Source organism: Callionymus lyra, chromosome 12 (genome assembly GCF_982586985.1).
Source record: "Callionymus lyra chromosome 12, fCalLyr1.hap1.1, whole genome shotgun sequence".
Classification (NCBI taxonomy): Eukaryota; Metazoa; Chordata; class Actinopteri; order Syngnathiformes; family Callionymidae; genus Callionymus; species Callionymus lyra.
The window spans coordinates 19,132,530-19,150,945 of record NC_141829.1 but is presented as its reverse complement, the minus strand read 5'-3'; the positions used below and the strand labels follow the sequence as shown (position 1 = coordinate 19,150,945).

Here is an 18,416-nt window from a genome sequence, read left to right as displayed (position 1 = left end):
CATCTACAACCAGAAGTGACAGTAACGTAGAAGTGCAGTTCACCGAGTGGCCACTTGAGGCAGGAAGATCGGAGGTCATGTACACACCCAGCAACAACTGAGTTTTACAGCATCAAAAAAAAAAGGAAATTCTATAGCGTTTTAATGCTTTAAAATGCAGTATATTTAAAACAGCACCATCTAGAGTTCAACCCTTATTTTCTGTCATTGTTAAGGTAAGGTAAGGTACTCAAAACATAACATGGTTTTTCATGATTCAATTCGATTTGATTTTTGGCGGTCGTCAATAGTTTTAAAATTGGTTCCAACACAAAAACAAAAAAGATACAATGCATGGTAAGGCAGATTATGGCAGTGAAACTCTCTTTTAACTTATTTATATCCATTTTATTTCATTCATAGTATATTATTATTTTTTATTCTGTAAAACCACCACAAAAATGATCCTGTGTCGGTTTCTAAAATAAATAAATAACTATTCATTTTCAACGTAAATAAAAGTGACATTTTACATTTAACAATAAAACAACTGGATTGTGACCCTGGTCTAGAAAGGCGCTATATAAATAGAGATTATTATTATTATTATTCACTTTACCCGAGTTATGCTCTGTCAGTATTATTTTGGGGTTAACCTGTGTGCCATGTGTTCAAGACTGTATTTTCTTAATGTATCTTGATATGTTTGTATTTTACACAAACTACTATCATCAGGGAAAAGGACACCCGTGTTGTGCTGCACCTTTTAACTTTATGAATCGATACAGAATAGTAGACGGAGTTTATGTGCCGAGTCATCATCTGCAGGAAATCCATCGAGTCAGAGACACATTATACTGCAGTTGCTTGTTCGCGGTCACTTTTGAAGTTCAGCTCTGTAGCACCTTTGATATGAAGCCGGGCTCTAAAGTGAGCGAAATTACAAGAACTTCTTCAAAAGGTAACTACAGAGGACGTTCAACAAAAAGACGAATCCTGTCAGTAGGGAAGCGTCGACTTGTGTGTCATGAGTCGCTGACATCTTGCACGAGCTCAGTTAGTGTAAGAAGTGACCACAACTACTGGGTTTGTGCCGGAGTCGGAATGAAAATAGAACCTCCCTCCAGCCATCCGTGAACGTGTCTGTGCCTCGAGCTGTCGATGGTTACGAAAACTCTTAATGTGCACTTACACTTGAAATAGAAACGCCGATGTCAGGCAGTGAAGTGAAGTACTTCTTCACACAGATCAAATTAGAAATACAGAGAGATGTTATTGTGTCTCTTGACTTTGCCAACACTTATTTTATTTTCAGGGTAAAAATGTATTTATAGTGCATCGCTGCTCCACTTATGTAACCCCTGCATAGTTCAACCTTCTCCATCTGACATCCGTCGAATGAACAACTTTGCCATCAGAGTGGAAGTTGATTTATTAGACTCAACCTTTTTACAAAACCATGTTTTCCATTTATGTTCAAGAAGTTCATGAACGAGCGTGAGCAGCAGTCGTTTGAAGTCATACGTGTGATGGGACGAGATCTTTTTAAGTCTGAATCCAGACAGAATTACAGATCCATGTCATTGTCAACGCTCCCCGATTTCCTTTAAACACATTCATCACTTTTTCGAGTCATTTACTGGAGGAAGATCAGCAACTTCACAATATTGAATGGTTTCATTTAATATTTAAAATGTTGAAACTTCAATATTTTATTTCCTTTGAAGCATTTAACTATTTTTTGGATCATTTAATTCAATGATTTCTATAAAAAAAAAGGTTGAATTTTGGTTTAGAAATTAAATGCATTTCTTTTTTTCACATAGAAATTTACATTTCAATTCAAATAATATAATATGTAATAATATTTTTTTAATTTCAATATTTTCTAGCTCTTTTAAATTCAATCTAAAATAGTTTGTATAAAAGTGCCAACAACAAAACAAATTGTTTATTATCTGTAACCTTTTCAATATAAAACAAATGTTTCTATTGAATTAAAAAGGTTACAAATGAAAAGGTATAATATTTATAAAATGTATTTTGGTGTTAGAATATCAAACTGTATGGGTAATTATTTTTAATTATTTTGTAAAATAATTGTAGCCCTTTTTAAACTTAAAACATAAAAAACTTTACGCGTATATTTATATAATTGGAATAAGAATATCACCATGTGTTTAAAACAAAATTCATTCATTATGAGAAAACATTTGACTTGACTTATCCAATTACTAAATTAGTAAAAGACAATTCAACATTTCAATAAACAAATGATTGAATACAAGTATTAAAAAGAATGTAATGCTTGAAAAAAAATTAAATTAAAAGAAAATTCAACATTTTAAACGTTAAATTCATTTAAACAATATTCTACTGGCACCGACTTCCATACATTCTGCCCCTAAAAAAAAAAGTAGTACAAATATTTAAGCTAGTTGTGCCTCAGACTGTAGCGTTATGTTGCTTTTTTACTTGATAACTGCGACTCTTTATTCCAGAGCCGACGTCTTCTCATGAGCCCAGACAGTTCTGACACTGATGATGTCACACTGGATGATTGACAGGTGCCGTCGTCTGCACGGCTACCTCCTCTCGCTCCAACTATACGCCACAAAGAGCAGGACTAGACACAGGATGTGCAGCAGGCTGGAGCCCACCAGCTCCCAGGCGTGCCAGGCCGGGGTGGGCGGCGTCTGAGTGGACACGGACGACACCGAGGGCGTCTCCGAAGAAGAGTCTGGGTCCTCTTTCTTGGTCGCGTCAAAGCTAACCAGTAGACGCACTGTCGCGTTAATCGGCCGCAAGCGCCGCTTGAAGATGTCATAGGGGGAGCAGAGGGTCAACTGAGGTCAGATAAGAAGAAGAGGAAGAAGAGGAGGAGGAATAAGATGTTGAAAAAAAAAAGAGATGGTCCGGCCGCAGTCAAGGGAGAGACAAAAGTGTTTGGTTAACTGATAAAGGACACAGAAGCTACTGTAAGGCAGGAAGCAAACACTCGCACGGAGAAGCAACAAAGCTAAGCAGGTACAGCCTGTTCAGCGTGAGCCGCCATCTTAGCGAGCAAAGCCGGAGAGAAAGCACGTTCGCTCGCAGATGCATTCGGAGCCAAGCAGCCAATAAATAGATGCTCGTCTTCAGCATCTATGCTAGTGCTTATCATGGGTTTCCATAGAGGAGCCTTTAAACACCAACGGACAACCAAAAATAATAATGTTGTCAATGTAAAAGTCCTTTATCTTCAACCAATGTGTTGATTTGAGTGCGTCTTAAATAGATGTTGGACTCTATTGTACTCATCAGTATGTAAACTCTCTTTTCATTGAAATATTTACATCAGAAAATGATCTTAAGCCCCGCCCACTGAAAACGCTTTTTTCTTTTTCTGGAGATTAAATCTTGTTTACCATAACCACACCCACTCTGCTGTGATTGGTCAAGTAACAGGGTTTGCCACTGTACTTCATCAATCCCGGAAGTCTCCACCACCAAGGGACTCGTTGTATAAACGAAGCGGGTGTGATTACAGCTGGCTGGAGGAGGAGTGAAGGAGGCGTTGCGTCACAATGGACTCCAATCTCGTAACCTCTCGTTCGCTAGGATTACAGACGGGGGAGAACTTTATAAAGTAATACCGTTAAAAAAAATTTATGATGAGGGACTTACTGCATCTTGGAGAGGAAGACTTCAACATATAAAACATGCAAGTTAGTCAAGAGAGTTGTGTTTTTCAACTAGTTGCCCTTAAAGGACTGACATCAGGGAGATGGAGCATCAAAATCAAGAGTTTTTTGTTCCAATATGCAATCATAAAGTCACTTGCATGAGTGAGGGAGCCCCCTAGTGGAAACCCAAAGCAACTCAAATGCACAGCTGTTCAGAGACGGATGTTGACGCCAACGTCAGAGCTGCTGTTGAGGAAGACTTGAAGCAAAGCGAACAGCCATCAGTTATTTAGAATGGATGATAGTGGAGAAAAATGGCCATGTTGCTAGAAATACACAAACATAAACACACGATAAAGGTGATTTTCCATCCATCCACAAGTGAAAGATTCAAGTCTTTAAATTTAAAGATACATACATACACATATATATATATATATATATATTTGTGTGTGTATTTATATATACAAAGAAACAAATTTAACCCCATCAATATAGAAATAATTAAATTCAATCATCTTATAGATTACATATAGAAATTAATAAATGCAAAACATAAAGAAAATTTCAGTTTTAACATTTTAAATGTTAAATTTAACCATTCATTATTCTGATATACTTATATACAGTATATGCCAAGCCAAGCATACATTGACAGGTCAATAATTAATTGATGCTTTAAAACATCAGCAAAAGATCTACAAGTGTCGCACAAACACACAGATATAAGTTGAGAGTAGTTATGGGTTGTAAAGGACTATAATGAAAACTAGATACATTACACACACACACACACACACACACACATTATGGCAACTAAAAAATGATGGGTATGTCCACGGATTCATGAACTCAACTGGAAAGCCGAGCATTTTGTTTTCAACTCGAGGAGTTAATCCACCTTTATGGATTCTCTCCAGTAGTGCTATGAGTCACTGGCTCTCAAATGATATTCTTTAAGCCACTGACCGAGTCTTGAAAAACAAAAACCAGTAGGCGTTCATCTAAACCAGGGGTCTCAAACCTGTGGCCTGTGAGAGGATATTCTGTGGACCTTCATTCAACATCTTGGATATTTTTAAAATATATATTCATTCAAAAGGAAACAGTGACATGACACAAAAATTCAAATCAAAGAAAAACCAAACTTCCCCACAGTTAACTTTGAGACCCCTGATCTAAACTGATGAGAAACCTTCAGCTTTCCAGGATCGCACCGACAACCTTAATACTCTAATGAAGTGCAGAAGCCACTATGATTAGAGGGAGGCTTTTTATGAACTGCAGTGTGTTCAGGTCCAAAGACAAGAGGCTATAAAAAGACACAGTTAATTCAGAATTGAATTAAAAAAATGCTGTTGTTAAGAATCATTACATCACCACTTTAGGATTATAGATTTGAAATGAGATTTCAACATTTCTTTGTCGTCATGTCTATAAATGAATTAATGCTTTGGCCACAATGATGTCAGTGTAATCCTGTCCTGTGATTGGCTGATCTTCTCGATTTCTACCTAGATGCAACACTAATAGACTCAGGGACTCATTCATTCCTCGTGCTATTAGACTTTATAATTCTGAGGTTGGGGGCAGGAGTGGAGTAAAAAGATGATTCTATGTTAATCTTTGTATCCTGTACTTTGTGTTATTTCTTTGATATATGTTATTTATACTTAGATATAGATCTATCCATCTATCTATCTATCTATCTTTGGGGAACCTTGTTGATCCTGCCAGTGCAGGTGCTTGTTCAAAGATTAAGGCACGGAAAGCAAAATTATTCCTCTTTGAAACGATGAATGGCTCTTTTTAAGATGCTCACTCCTTAGCAGCTTCCACTAAATCTTATTTCTATTTACACCTGCCCACGTTTCATAGAGAAAACTTTAATTAAATCGTAATAAAGAAACCTCAGAAACGTGTGGAATATTCCACTGAAGAATATCAGTGGGACATTAAGATCCAATTTAATAGCATCTGCTTGACTTAGGCTGAATTTTGTATTAATTGTAATGAATAAAGTAAAATTTTACAGCTTAATGTTATCAAAACGGTCACCCTCAACATGAATAACTTCTATAAATACAAGTCGAGATTGTTGTTTACATGCAGCCTCTTCCTCTGATGTGTTCTCTTGTGTCTACTCAGCTGTAAATAAGAATAATTTTGTCCTTAAGGAAAAAAGATTTTCCCAAAATTGGCAAAATGATCATTTTCTGTTCTTAATGCTTATAATTTACTTCTAAAATGACAATTGTAAGTTGCTCACTGATGGTCCAGAGGGTCAACTTTGCATTTAATGTATTTCCAATCTGTGTTGTTGCTGGCTAATCTAATCTAACAAAAGTCTTCGCGAGGTCGACTGGTGCCGATACCATCAGACATGAACCTGTAGTTCAGAAATGCCTCCTCCTGCAGGAGTTACAGCTCAACGCATCTCGTGTCTCTTACCTCGTCCACTCCGATCTTTCTGCAGGCGTCCAGGAAGTTCTCCACGTTCCTCCGACACTTGGCCATGCTAAGTTTGGGCTGCAAGCAGCAACAGAGGAGTTACCTTCCAACACACAATCCAACACCACATCAACACGTATACCCACTACTGCAGGCGAGGGCACGTGGATGCTGCCGATGGATCTGGGCCGGATGTGGTTGGCGAGGTGGCAGAGTACGACTCCGTCCATGAGAGAGGACCCCAGATCCTCAGGAAGCGCCACCTTCAGTCTGCTCTCTATGCTCTGTCGACACACACATATGTGAAGGTTTAGCTGCTTCTGTTCCACCGAAAATGAGAAATCGATTCAAAATTGAGTATAATTAATGAATGCATTTTTAAATACGACCTTAACAAAGCAAAAAAAAGTTGTTTTAATTCAATTTTAAATATTGATATAGAATAAGAGTTCATAAAGTCATAAACAGATGGAGTTGTAGTCATTTCCAGGTTTAAACTGTAACATCTATTTTCTCTTGTAGCAGTTCAATATGAATTGTTTTTTGTTAAGAATCTGACTTAAACAAATAAAACAATAGAACTTAATCAAAGCATAGAAATCAGAAATGGCTTAAAGTCACACGTTTTACTTGTAGAAGAGAGAGTAGAACATAGTTTACATGTCCGTCCGAAATTAGCTTTGCAGCACAAAGCTGTTAAGTTATATTTCCGTCACAGTTTTACAAACCGCTTATTATCTCACACCAAAGCATTCTGGGAGTGACTGACCATCGTTTTCATCTCAAACGAAAACACAAGAACAACAGAGGATCACCACGTAAACTATTGGCATCATTTAAAAGCCTTTATACACACTGACATCTCTCAGCTGCTCCATCAGCTCCAGCTCCTCCCGCAGTTGTTCCATCTTCCTCCTGATGGTGAACTGAGGGTCCACTGACTCCAGGCTCTTGTGGCTCCTCAGAAAGACTTCAGAAAAAAGAGGTGCAAACGCAGAGACACAGAAAAGTTAAACAGCAAAAAAAACCTCCAATTTAACCCACAATCTTGATAGTGAAGATGATCTAGACTTCTAACATTTTCTCATTTTAAAGCTAAACTTGGATTGGAGATTATAAACCGACTTCCAGCAAATCCTCTAATGCTCTCCAGTAACAGCTGGAATGTTTACCGTTTTTAGCTGTAGACACAGTGCAGCCTCTCACACAACATGCACACTTTTGACACTTTTTAGTCTCACTACGATTATTTCACTTCCTCACGCCTGCTTCAAATGGAAGGGAAATCTGATCTGAGGTATAACTACTTTTTAAAGATTGAATCATTATTTTAGCAGAAGTTAAAATGTCTTTGTGTCATTTCCTTTGAGCTATGCTCTATACATTTGCACTTTGTTATCTATTTGCACTTTGCTTTTTATTTGCACTTTGTTCTTGGTCTCGCTTTGATGAAACTTGCTGTACCTTCTATGGTCTGCTGTGTGCTGGAAATCTAATTTCTATGAGATCTCTAGAGGTATTTATGAAGTCAATCTAATCTAAAAGAAACGTATCACTGCAACTGTTTTCTCGGCTGCTTCTACTTCCTTCAATCAAGGAGAGAAACACTTGTTTTATTTTTATGTAAAATTAAAGAACAAAAATGCAAACACCATGTTTAAATAATGACTCTAAACTAAGGGATTATGAAGACCTCTGGGAGAAAAAGCTTGCAGGTTTGGTCATGTTACAACATGACTTTTAAAGTGGTGAAGCGAAGACACTCGTGTGTGTGCGACTTATGCACACGTAATCAGGCAGACACACACACGTTTAATTCCAGCCCGTGAGCACTGCTGAACACACACATGATGACACAAGATGATTGGCTGTTAATGAGGTCAGAGATGAAGTGAATGTCCTCGTCTAGTGAAGTCAGTCTCCCTGAGGCCTGAACGATCATAGACCACACACACAACACACACACACGCACACGCGTGCACACACACTAGTGAACACATTCAAAGATCCTTCAGAGCAGATTGGGGTCATTGTTAATTCATTTGTGTTGAATTTGGGTTAGTGCGAATGCTTGTCCACTGCAACACTCAGGCGAGTGTTGTGTGGGAGGAAAGACTAGCTGGCCGACTAGAGATCCGTCACACACCCCATGTGACATTTATAAAAATAGCCTGGAAATAAATGCTTAACGCACAAGAATAAACAGAGCAGCATACAACTTCGTAAAAACACAGCATCCAGAAGCAAGTGCCCTTAATTTTACATAGCCAAAAGGTTACACACACTTTTTGCATTAAAATGATATCGTTATAAAACCTCCTAGCATTTTTAAACTGAAGGCGCCGCCTACTGGGCTCTAAAAGTATGACACTGTGTTATTAAGCTTCATCAGTAAGTCACTACAAAAAGTAGTTATCTGAGCAGAATGCGTTCCAGAGAGAAATATTTAAGCCTAAGAATAGGGGTTTGCAATCTTTAATGCGTTAACCCTTGTTTTTTCTCTAGGTCAAGGTGACCCAGAGGCCTGAAAACAAATGTGTTTGATGTATCCCTTGTGTTGCCTTTGAGTCAAAGAAAACTCATGAAGTCATGACATTTGACTGATAAACTGAGCTTAAAACAGTTAGTCGTCTATATATCAGAGGCACATTATATTCTCAGTAAATCTATTATTAATAAATAGAAAAAGTATTTTATTTAGACAAATCAAAACAACCTTAAAGAGGAAGAAATGTGATTTTGTTTCATTTTTCGTTAATAAGAAACATTTCAGGTTAAAAAAAAAAACCAAACAAACCGAAGAAATAAAACAAACATAAATATCTGATTTTATATAAATGCCAGAAGATCTAACTGTACTCAGGAACCATCAACTACTTTTTAAAAATCTGAATCAATCTAAATTCATATACATATTCTTTATCCAAATTAGTTTTCTCTAAAGTGCCTGAGCCACGTTACATTGGTTGCAGGCCCCTGAATGATCTAGAAAGTAACTGGAAATAAATGAAAAACAAGTTCCTAAATGTCACTAAAACGTCTGTGTGACAAGAACACTTGGAAAATAAAGATGAAAATCTATTTCTGTGTTAACTACCTTTTCAAAATATCTGACAAGGATAACCTCAGAAAAAGATAAAAAATACCAGTGTATATTAATGGTTATTTAAGTCTCAAACTAATAGCTTCTTCACAGACCATTGACGCTAACAAGAGCTTCTTTGTTATATTTGTCAACAACAACAGACCGTTTGCTGTGGAGATGCTCTCACCAACAGCAGGTCCATTCAGGGCACCTCTGTAAACAGCTCACAGGCTCATGTCAGCAAACACGTGAGGAGCAGCAGAACTTGACTGCTAGCATACTTGCATTATTGAGTGGCTGACATCCCTTTACCTAGCAGCTGCTTCCAGTGGGCGAGGAACCATAGGAGGAGGAGGACCTGCTCGAAAGGCACCGGTCTCTCCCTAGTAATCATGTGGTGAAAGTGATAAAAAAAAAGCAGGACCTACCCGCACTGCCTCCATCTCCACGGCTAAAATGTTTATCTCTATTGCAGAGCGACGCCTGTGGAAGGAGGGAGTGGTCCAGACAGCGAGTAGGTGGGGAGCACGGCAGTGAGGGTGGGGCTGCGACCAGGATGTGATCGGGCGGGGGAATGGAGTGTGCAGTACAGGAAAAGCATCCCAACCACGATATTAACAGTATAATCACGCAGGAGAAGGGGGTACGGGGGTGATGTGACCAGCAGGGGGCAGAGTGGGGGTATCAACAACAAATCATTATCAAGGGAGTTGCGTGCACAAGCATGCAGTTGATGAGTGTCGTAGGGTTTTTTGTAAAGTCATGCCAATTTTTAAGCAAAAGAGACAAGAGACGACACAAGAAAGCAAAACAACAGAAATAAAAGTTAGCGGCAGTAGACGTGGTTAGCATCAGTAGCAGCAGGTCAAACACGTCAGTAGCAGCGGAGGTGGTTAGTTTGAAATAAACGGGAACTTTTCGGCTGTAACTCATGAGCCGTACACTCCAGTAGAAAAATACTTGTCATTTTTTTTTTCTGAATTAGATACAAACAATATAATTTTTTTGCTTACATGTCATTTTCTATTAGCTTATATGACCTGTCTGACTCAGAAAATATGTATTTTGGGTTCATGTTTTAGAAAAATTAATTCCTAAACATTTGACTTCACTTATTCACATTCCTCCCTTGAGCGACTAGACCTCCAGCAAACATGAAGATACACCTGACAGTGATATTCTACATGGTAATAACGTAGGATCGACTCACCTGATCGTGGTTTCAGCTCAAAAGGAGGAGTGGAGAAGAGAGAATGTCCACTGGTGGGAAACTTGCGTTGCTGCTGTGAGGCAGAAAGAAAGTGAGACGTTTTATTCAATGAAGTTTGCATGATTTACAGTTTAAAAAACTGTACTAACAAAAGTGTTACAGAAAATATTCATATTCATTCATTCATTTTCTGTGCCATTAGCCCCCACGCAATGTGGGGTCTAATGGCAGCTAATGCCTATTCCAGTTTCTGCGGGAGAGAGGCGGGGGACACACTGGACAGGACGCCAGTAGGGCACACAAAAGACACACAACCAATTATATTCATAACAACCGACAATTTCCCCAAGATGCCAATCAACCTCTGTATGTATTTGGACTGTGGGAGGAAACCCGGAGTGCCCGGAGTAAACCCACTTAACACAAAGAGAACATACAAACTCCACACAGAAAGGTCACAAGTTGCCTCCCTCCAGACCGGGATCGAACCGGCAACCTTCCTGCTTTGAGGCGATCGTTGCTAACCACTGTGTAACCCCGTTATAGAATATAAGTAAATAAGTAATTTGTATTTATATAGCGCTTTTCCAGACCAGGGTCACAAAGCGCTTAAACAATCAAATATATACTCAATCAAATATATACTTTAAAGGTCAAGATAATACCGAGAACAACACTGGAGTTCCAGAAAATCGAGGAAAAGCCTGAACAAATAAAAATGTCTTAAGATGTTCCTTGAAGGAAATAGTAACGTTTATTTAATTAATTTGCCCCTTTGATGTCATTCATTACTGGAACGAGCCAAAACACTTAATCATTTGAACGGCACAAGATGTGACTCTTTGTCACAGCCTCAATATGATTAGATGGGGCTTTGTGCAATCTGATTCAAATTGTATTAAAATAGTTCACTCTGAATGTATTTTGTATTTTGACTCACTCTGACTCAAAAGCACAAGTTTCTGTTCATGATCGCTTTATATGTTTCATAAGACAGAACTACTGTGGTTTCTGTCAATGTCAGTGACCATTTGCGACAGAGTAGATGTGGTCGGGGACACATCTACTATCAGGCCTACAAGAGCTTATTTAGAAACTAGTGAATCAGTGTGATAATGATTGTTCTATACAAGTCAAAACAACACAGGAAGAATTATAATAGAATAAAGTACCTGCTGTCTGGCACTGGACGAGTACAGTTGTCCATTCTGTGACCTGGATTTGCTTCGGCCATCATCGCTTTCTTGTCCACTGTGGAAAAATATAATATTTACATGATGACAGATGTAGAAAAACTGTTTTTTCAATGTTATTTTTGCACTTGTACATGTTTCATATCAATTTTGTCTGGTGTCACTATTACTTCAAAATGTTAATATGAATAAAAATAAACTATTCTAAAATAGGCTTTAAAATATATAGGGGATTATTAAGTAAAAATCTTGAACAAGAGGACCAGAGACAACACATGGGGTTTAGGAAACCACATAACAATTTACCACATTCTGAAAAAGACTGATCTGAAGTCTTACTTGACTGACTTCTCTCCCATCACCATCTCCAGTGGATAAAGCTGTACTCCAGACAGAAACTGCTGCTGGTGCTCAGAGTTCACTCTGGAACAAAAGAGCACAAAATATAATCATCATCATCATCACTTTTATAATTATTTTATTCAACATACAAATATTAATATCCTATATCATATAAAGTCAAGATTTCTAGTACATTTCTGAAATCAGAACCTTCAGAAATCGAGTAGGACAAGAACTACTCTACACTACACTACACTACCCTTTTAACAAAAGTCTAATACATACTCATATTTTAAGCTTCAAAGTCGGTAGACCCGTCTGAAAAAAGTGAAAAGACGGGTAAAAAGAACAGATCTACTGCACTTTAAGGGCTGAAGGATGTCCTCCTACCTGCTGGGGTCCTGCAGCAGCTCCACCGCCTCCTTCAGCTGATTGATCATGTCGATCGGAAGATCAGAGCCTGCCAACCTACAAGCTTTATAAATTACTTCCGGAAGGTGTGACAAAGACTTTATTTAAACAGCTTACATGGATCGGATAATATTTGTGAAACCAGGTAAAAAAGAAAAATAAATTATTGCCTGGAAATAATTGTTTAAAAGTAATTTATACAACCTTTTGTGTTGTTAATAGTACAAAGCCTTAACGAAAGAGAAACATAAGGATAGCTCGGATATATATGACAAAACAACCGTTATTGACATGATTATTCTGGGAACATTATGTTTAAATATCACAGTTTTATGAATAGGACACCGTTATAAGCAACTATATTACAAGTAAAATACAATAACGAAATGATTGTGAGATGGAACCTTGGAGAATACAGCTCTCCCTTTGTCTATATGAAGTTGACATCTGGTCCGAGTGTCTCTCTCTGTTGCTAGGTGCTAAACGTCTTGACCAACAGACCACAAACTGCCAGGATTCTCAACCTTTCATCAAGCTCAGGACTTGGCCTCCTCTGGGCTGTGCGCTGAGCCCCCTCCTGTTCACCCTGCTGATGTATGACTGCTCGATTATGAATGTATTATTAATAGTTCATTGTATTGTTGTGATGCTTCCATCTCACTGTCATCACAATCTCATAGAATGTCATTTTAATTTTAATAAAAATAATAATAATGATGAACATTTTGTTCTTATTTTACACATTTATATATTAATATAGTAATATTGTGCTTAGGAAAAAAACACTGGTTTGACTTGTAAAGTAAAAATCAAAATAATAAATCGTGTTACCTTTGTTCTGCTGACCAATAGGCGTCTTCATCTATTCTGAGGGGCTCGTCATAGTCTGCTGCCGTCCTGCCCTGCACACACAAACGCACACTTTACTTGTTATTGCCACATCTGTGCGATGGACACACTTTCGTAGTGTTTGAGTGACAAGGAAACTCAGATCTGGGTTTCCCCGGTTCTCATCCCTACCTTGATGTAGCTCAGCAACCGGGCACTTACAGGGGAGTCTCTGTAGGCGAGGTGTTCCATCAGGGCTTCTGTGGGACTCTCCTCGATCAGACGCACCGAGCTGGTGTTGGAATCCACTGAGAAGAGTAAGGAAGAAGGTGGAGAAACTCAAAACGTACTCAAGTTTTTGTGATGAACTCTGTAGCATTCAAGTAATTAAAGTTTTTTAAATAATTAATTCATCAAAACGGACACAAGAGAACAGTCAGTCGTTGATGCTACAATGAACTTTTCTGACATTTTTCCATGTTGAAGGCAGCAGCACCTGTACCTGACTTAACCTTTAGATACGCAGCCATATTCAAAATGAAAAACATTCTAAGGTGTTAAAAACAATATTTACTACACTATCTTATGTTAACCAATAGATACTTATCCTAATATTTGTGCCGTGTACTTATATGAGATTGTTTTATTTGTGTGTTTTCACATTTGAAAGTTGCTTATTCACGTACCCGTGAGTGAGCTGATGTGCTCACTGGAGTCGTCTTTACTCAGGCCTTCCTCCTCCATGATGTGCTGCAGTGGAACGTTTAAACTGAGGCTGTCTTCGTCGGACGGCTGACGTTCGTGAAACAAAACAGGAAGTTAGACCGCTGCTGTAAAAGTGTTGCACTGCTGATGGTTTATCATTACGACCCGTGGATTCACTAGTATCAAAGTTCTTTGGCAGACTTGTAAACAAACAAGATAATTACTACTAGACAAGCAAAAAAACATGTCATATATATATATATTTTTTTTAATGATTGATGTACTTTCATAAAACAGCTGTTCCACATATTGTGAGACATATTTCGTGTTTCAGTTTTTTGACACGTTGCATTAGTGCGGTTTAAGTTCCGACAATCAGGAACAGGATGTAAATAATGTGAATTGATTGCTAAGTTATGAGAAAATTGCTAGTAAATTCCAGATTTTTCTTCCTATATCCTCTGTGTCAAGATTTGAGTCTTGGATTAGTGACTATTAAGCTACTAAGAATATACTATTTGGCAGCTAATTTGCCTCTTAATTTAATTAAAAAACGTAGAAACTACCTCAGTGGTAGAAAGCCTCTTGTCTCCAATATCACTGCCGACTCCTGAGTCACTGTCCTGTTTCCTCTGCAGTTCCATATCCTCCACACTGGCCACACGTAAACAAACACACACATTCACACACACTTTAATATACAGAGTGTGTGTTACTCAATCGAAATGCTAAATAAATGTGGGTAAGAGGGAAAATAACACATGTGCGTCAGTGGGTATGTTGTCACCACTGTTATAATGTACTAACATGGTAATAAAGATAGTATTATAGTTTATAGAGAGATGTATTTAATTAGCTAGTCTTTGGATTATTATTATTGTTTAATACACTCGGGAAAGATTAAAACCTGGACCCTGCTCTACACTCCTATGTTTCTTTCCTCCCTCCCAGCCAATCTCAGGAAAAGGCTGGTTCTGCTCAAGCCACTGTCACGTTTCTTTTCTCTTATATAGTCATGTTTAAATTAAAACGTTACCCAAGATAACTTTCGTATGATTTGAAACTTTAAACAAAATATAATACAGAATATGTCCATCCTTTAGAAACATCTGCACCAAGATTTAACATCTAGGAACCAGTTTTAATAATAATAAAATGAATAATAATACATTTGATTTAAAAGGCACTATTCTTGACACTAAAGGTCACTGTATATATACACATTTTAAAACAGCAAAGCACAATGAAATATACATTCAAATATAAAAAGCAGTGGGCAGTGGGAAAAGAACAACGATATTTAGATCATAAAGTTGAAGTAAAAACGGGTGGGATGTCGCAGGGGGACTGGGCTGGTGTTCAAGAGGAAGAGCGTAGGATTCCTTCATTTTGTTAAGCAGGAAGTTTCGTCCCCGTTTATTAACACTAATTCCACCTCACGCCCCAAAGAGCAATCCAAATTCCATATTCTGCAATTACTGTTAAAGCACATTTGTCACAGCCAGACTGCTGTTTCTCTGGAAGTATGAACCTGTTTTTAGGGAAGCAGTTTCCTGCCAACAAGTGGGGATTGTTTCATGTGGGTGGACTTCCTCTGAGAGCAGTCAGGATGCACAGCTCTTTCTCCTCGTCTATATATGGACACTGCCACTGAAGAGGGAAAACAGCTGCATGTTGGTATGTTAATGTTAGAGTAATTGTCTTTTATTTGGGTCTTATCTTTTGTTTTTCACAGAAAAAATGTGTTGTGATGAGATGATGAAGCTTCAAGATGCAGTGCCTTCTTTCCAGAGGCCACTAGATGGCACTCTGTGCTGTATAATATTTTTCTTTAAAACACTATTAGATAATGAAACCTTCCAGGCTTTAAAACCAAGGGATAATCCTAGGGAGCTCTAAAAAAAACAAGATGATACTTCATGAGGCTTCATTAGTCGATCACTTGAGGTGATCAATTTCCAAATCTAACCTATCTGACTTGACTGTGATCTAGACCTCTATTGTAAGTGGTTTTTGCTATAGAATATCTATGGGTTTTGACTGCATCTACACGCGTACCTTCACATGGTTTCAGATATGCAATATGCTTTGAAAGTAAAACATTGATGTGAACATGAGTGAAAGGTAGAACATGTAAAAAAACAGGGCAGTGACTGACCTTCCGGTGGAAGGCTGAGAAAGGCCGAGCCGCTCGATGACAGGCAGGTAGACCGAGTCAGGGATCTTGTCACTGCGACATGCTACCATGCTCAGATACTTGAAGATATGAACTTTGCCCTTGATACAGATCTGAGGGTAGAAAGACGGTGTTTAAGATTTATAGCACATGCAAGCCACAATGGGTAACAAGTAATGTTTACCCGTAGTTGCTCTTTAAACGAAGTACAAATGTTAAATAATTGATAAACTCCAACTCTCTTGACTCACTCGCACGTTTTAAATGTTGACGTCTTCCTCTTTAAGATAAAGTCCTCATCTTGACCATGTTTTGAAGTTATTACTTTATAAAAATCTACGTCTGCTCTCGTAACCTCTCGTTCGCTGAGATTTCAGAGTCCATTATGACGTAATAATGGTCTTCACTCCTCCTCCAGCCAGCTGTAATCACGCCCCGCTTTGTTTATACAACGAGTCCCTTGGAGGGGGAGACTTGAAAGAGGGGGAGACTGTTAAAGCTTTTCTATCTATCTTCTGGGATGGATGACACGTAGTGACTAACCTCCGTGCTTGATTAATCACAGCAGAGTGGGCGTGGTTATGGTAAAATAAGAATTATTCTCCAGAAAAACTAAGCGTTTTCAATGGGCGGGGCTTAAGCATATTTTGTAATGTAAATATTTTAATGAAAAGAGAGCTTTGTACAAACAGACACATACTGATGATTACTAAAGAGGCGCAAAACCAAACTAAGACACTTAAATCAACACACTAGTTTCCCTTTAAGCTAAGAATAGAATGCTATGATGTTAAACTATACTTATAAAATGTAGTAAAACTCAACAACAATTACTTCTTGATGGTTAAATCATGTTTCTATCATTTCTTAATGAGAGAAGACCACAGAGCGCATGTGTTCTTATACAAAGCGTTCTTCAAGGATGTGATGGATATTTAGGTCACATATATTTCACATATTTAGGTCACTCCAAGAAGCACCAGGGGCTGTAGAAAATAGCAGGTCAAGAGTGAGTCGCCTCACGACCAGAAGGTTGCGAAACCAAAGAGAGTAAGACTTACTTGTGCAGGTGGACACTGGAGAGGGTTGTTTTCCAAGCGTAAAACTTGTAGAAGCTTCATCTTCCTGTAACACACTGGGACGGCTGACACTTTGTTGCAAGAGATGTCCAACTTTACGAGTGGAAGCTCAGCCAGGTCTGCATAAAGAGAGAGAAAGAGAAGGTAAATCATGAACTGATTGAATCTGGCATATTCTGTTGAGATGGACGACAAAAACCGAGCATCTCACAGTTCTACATAAAACCTGATTACGAATTACTGAAGCAAGAAATTATATAAGTCTATGTTTAAGTGTGGCCTGAGAAAGGGTCTCCATCTTTGTACAATGGTAGATTGTTAATAAATAAAAGATAAACACAAAGTAATCGTTTGTATAGTATTTATTATATATACAAAAAGTTATTTAAGTAAGGATTGTTGCTTTTAAGTTAGGAGTTGAGATTTCCACAAAACAATCTTCTCCCGCCATTACAATGTTTCAGGTACGTCTCTGGTTTTGTAGCCTGGGATGTTGGGAAATCAATTGTGTATCAAAATCATAACCTTCCTAAACTGCTTCCTGCCATTTACCCGCACAGTATTCAATTCAACACCAACGATGAGGTCAGTTGGTGGGAGGAGAATTGGGTTCCAACGTATTGAATTCATCACAGAGCAGGGTTTGTTTAACGCTTTGGACCTCCGGGTCACCTTGACCCAGAGATAACGCAAGGGTTAAAATATTCTAAAAGATAATTTGACTGAAAGGATTTGGGACTGTGAAGTTTGTCACAGGTTCCTCAAGGGACTCCTTTTGTTTTGTGCTAAAGTTTGAAGCATGAGATAATTGTTTAAATAAATGGTTTCTTAAAAAAACTGCCTTGTTTTAAAGCATCTAAAAAAACGTTGTTAATCCTTGTGGCTGGGTAGGGAGCAGCCACATGTTACTGCCCCCAGACCCTCTAGACTTTTCGGGATGTAACAAGCGGGAACTTCTAAGAACCTTTCCTCAGATTTTAGTCTCGAGGCAATCAGGCCTTGACTTCATGCCCTGACATGCACTGTCAACTTTGGCAACTGGTGTAGACAAGTGCGGGTCTTTCCGAACAATCTCAAATAATTCTAAATCAACAAGTGGAGTCCAGTGAGACTTTAGAAACATCCCATGGATGATCAGTGGAAACAGGATGCCTCGGAACTCAATATGGAGCTTCATAGGAAATAATGTAACATACCAATTATTAATTCCTTTTAAATCATTGATATTACATAAATTTACATTTTTACCTAGTTATGATAAGGGTATTGACTATTAAACTAGTTCCGCTGTA

At 38.2% G+C, this 18,416-nt stretch overlaps 1 protein-coding gene across 2 annotated transcripts in view; it reads right to left on the bottom strand.

The window, feature by feature from the left end:
• The window catches only part of lrch1 (leucine-rich repeats and calponin homology (CH) domain containing 1), a 33,558-nt gene that overhangs the window by 1,110 nt on the left and 14,032 nt on the right, over window positions 1-18,416 (bottom strand). The window contains exons 5-19 of one of the 2 annotated variants that reach the window (XM_087803517.1): window positions 17,107-17,243; window positions 16,028-16,158; window positions 14,436-14,523; window positions 13,851-13,956; window positions 13,357-13,472; window positions 13,168-13,238; window positions 12,316-12,393; window positions 11,923-12,006; window positions 11,563-11,641; window positions 10,391-10,463; window positions 9,609-9,725; window positions 6,956-7,065; window positions 6,242-6,379; window positions 6,096-6,173; window positions 1,394-2,825 (exon numbers count right to left, since the gene is read on the bottom strand). In XM_087803517.1, coding sequence (XP_087659643.1) covers window positions 2,565-2,825; window positions 6,096-6,173; window positions 6,242-6,379; window positions 6,956-7,065; window positions 9,609-9,725; window positions 10,391-10,463; window positions 11,563-11,641; window positions 11,923-12,006; window positions 12,316-12,393; window positions 13,168-13,238; window positions 13,357-13,472; window positions 13,851-13,956; window positions 14,436-14,523; window positions 16,028-16,158; window positions 17,107-17,243 — 1,667 coding nt within the window. In that variant the 3' untranslated portion in view covers window positions 1,394-2,564. Of the gene's footprint in view, window positions 1-1,393; window positions 2,826-6,095; window positions 6,174-6,241; window positions 6,380-6,955; window positions 7,066-9,608; window positions 9,726-10,390; window positions 10,464-11,562; window positions 11,642-11,922; window positions 12,007-12,315; window positions 12,394-13,167; window positions 13,239-13,356; window positions 13,473-13,850; window positions 13,957-14,435; window positions 14,524-16,027; window positions 16,159-17,106; window positions 17,244-18,416 lie in introns of those variants that run through there. The other variant, XM_087803516.1, reaches the window with a different exon arrangement.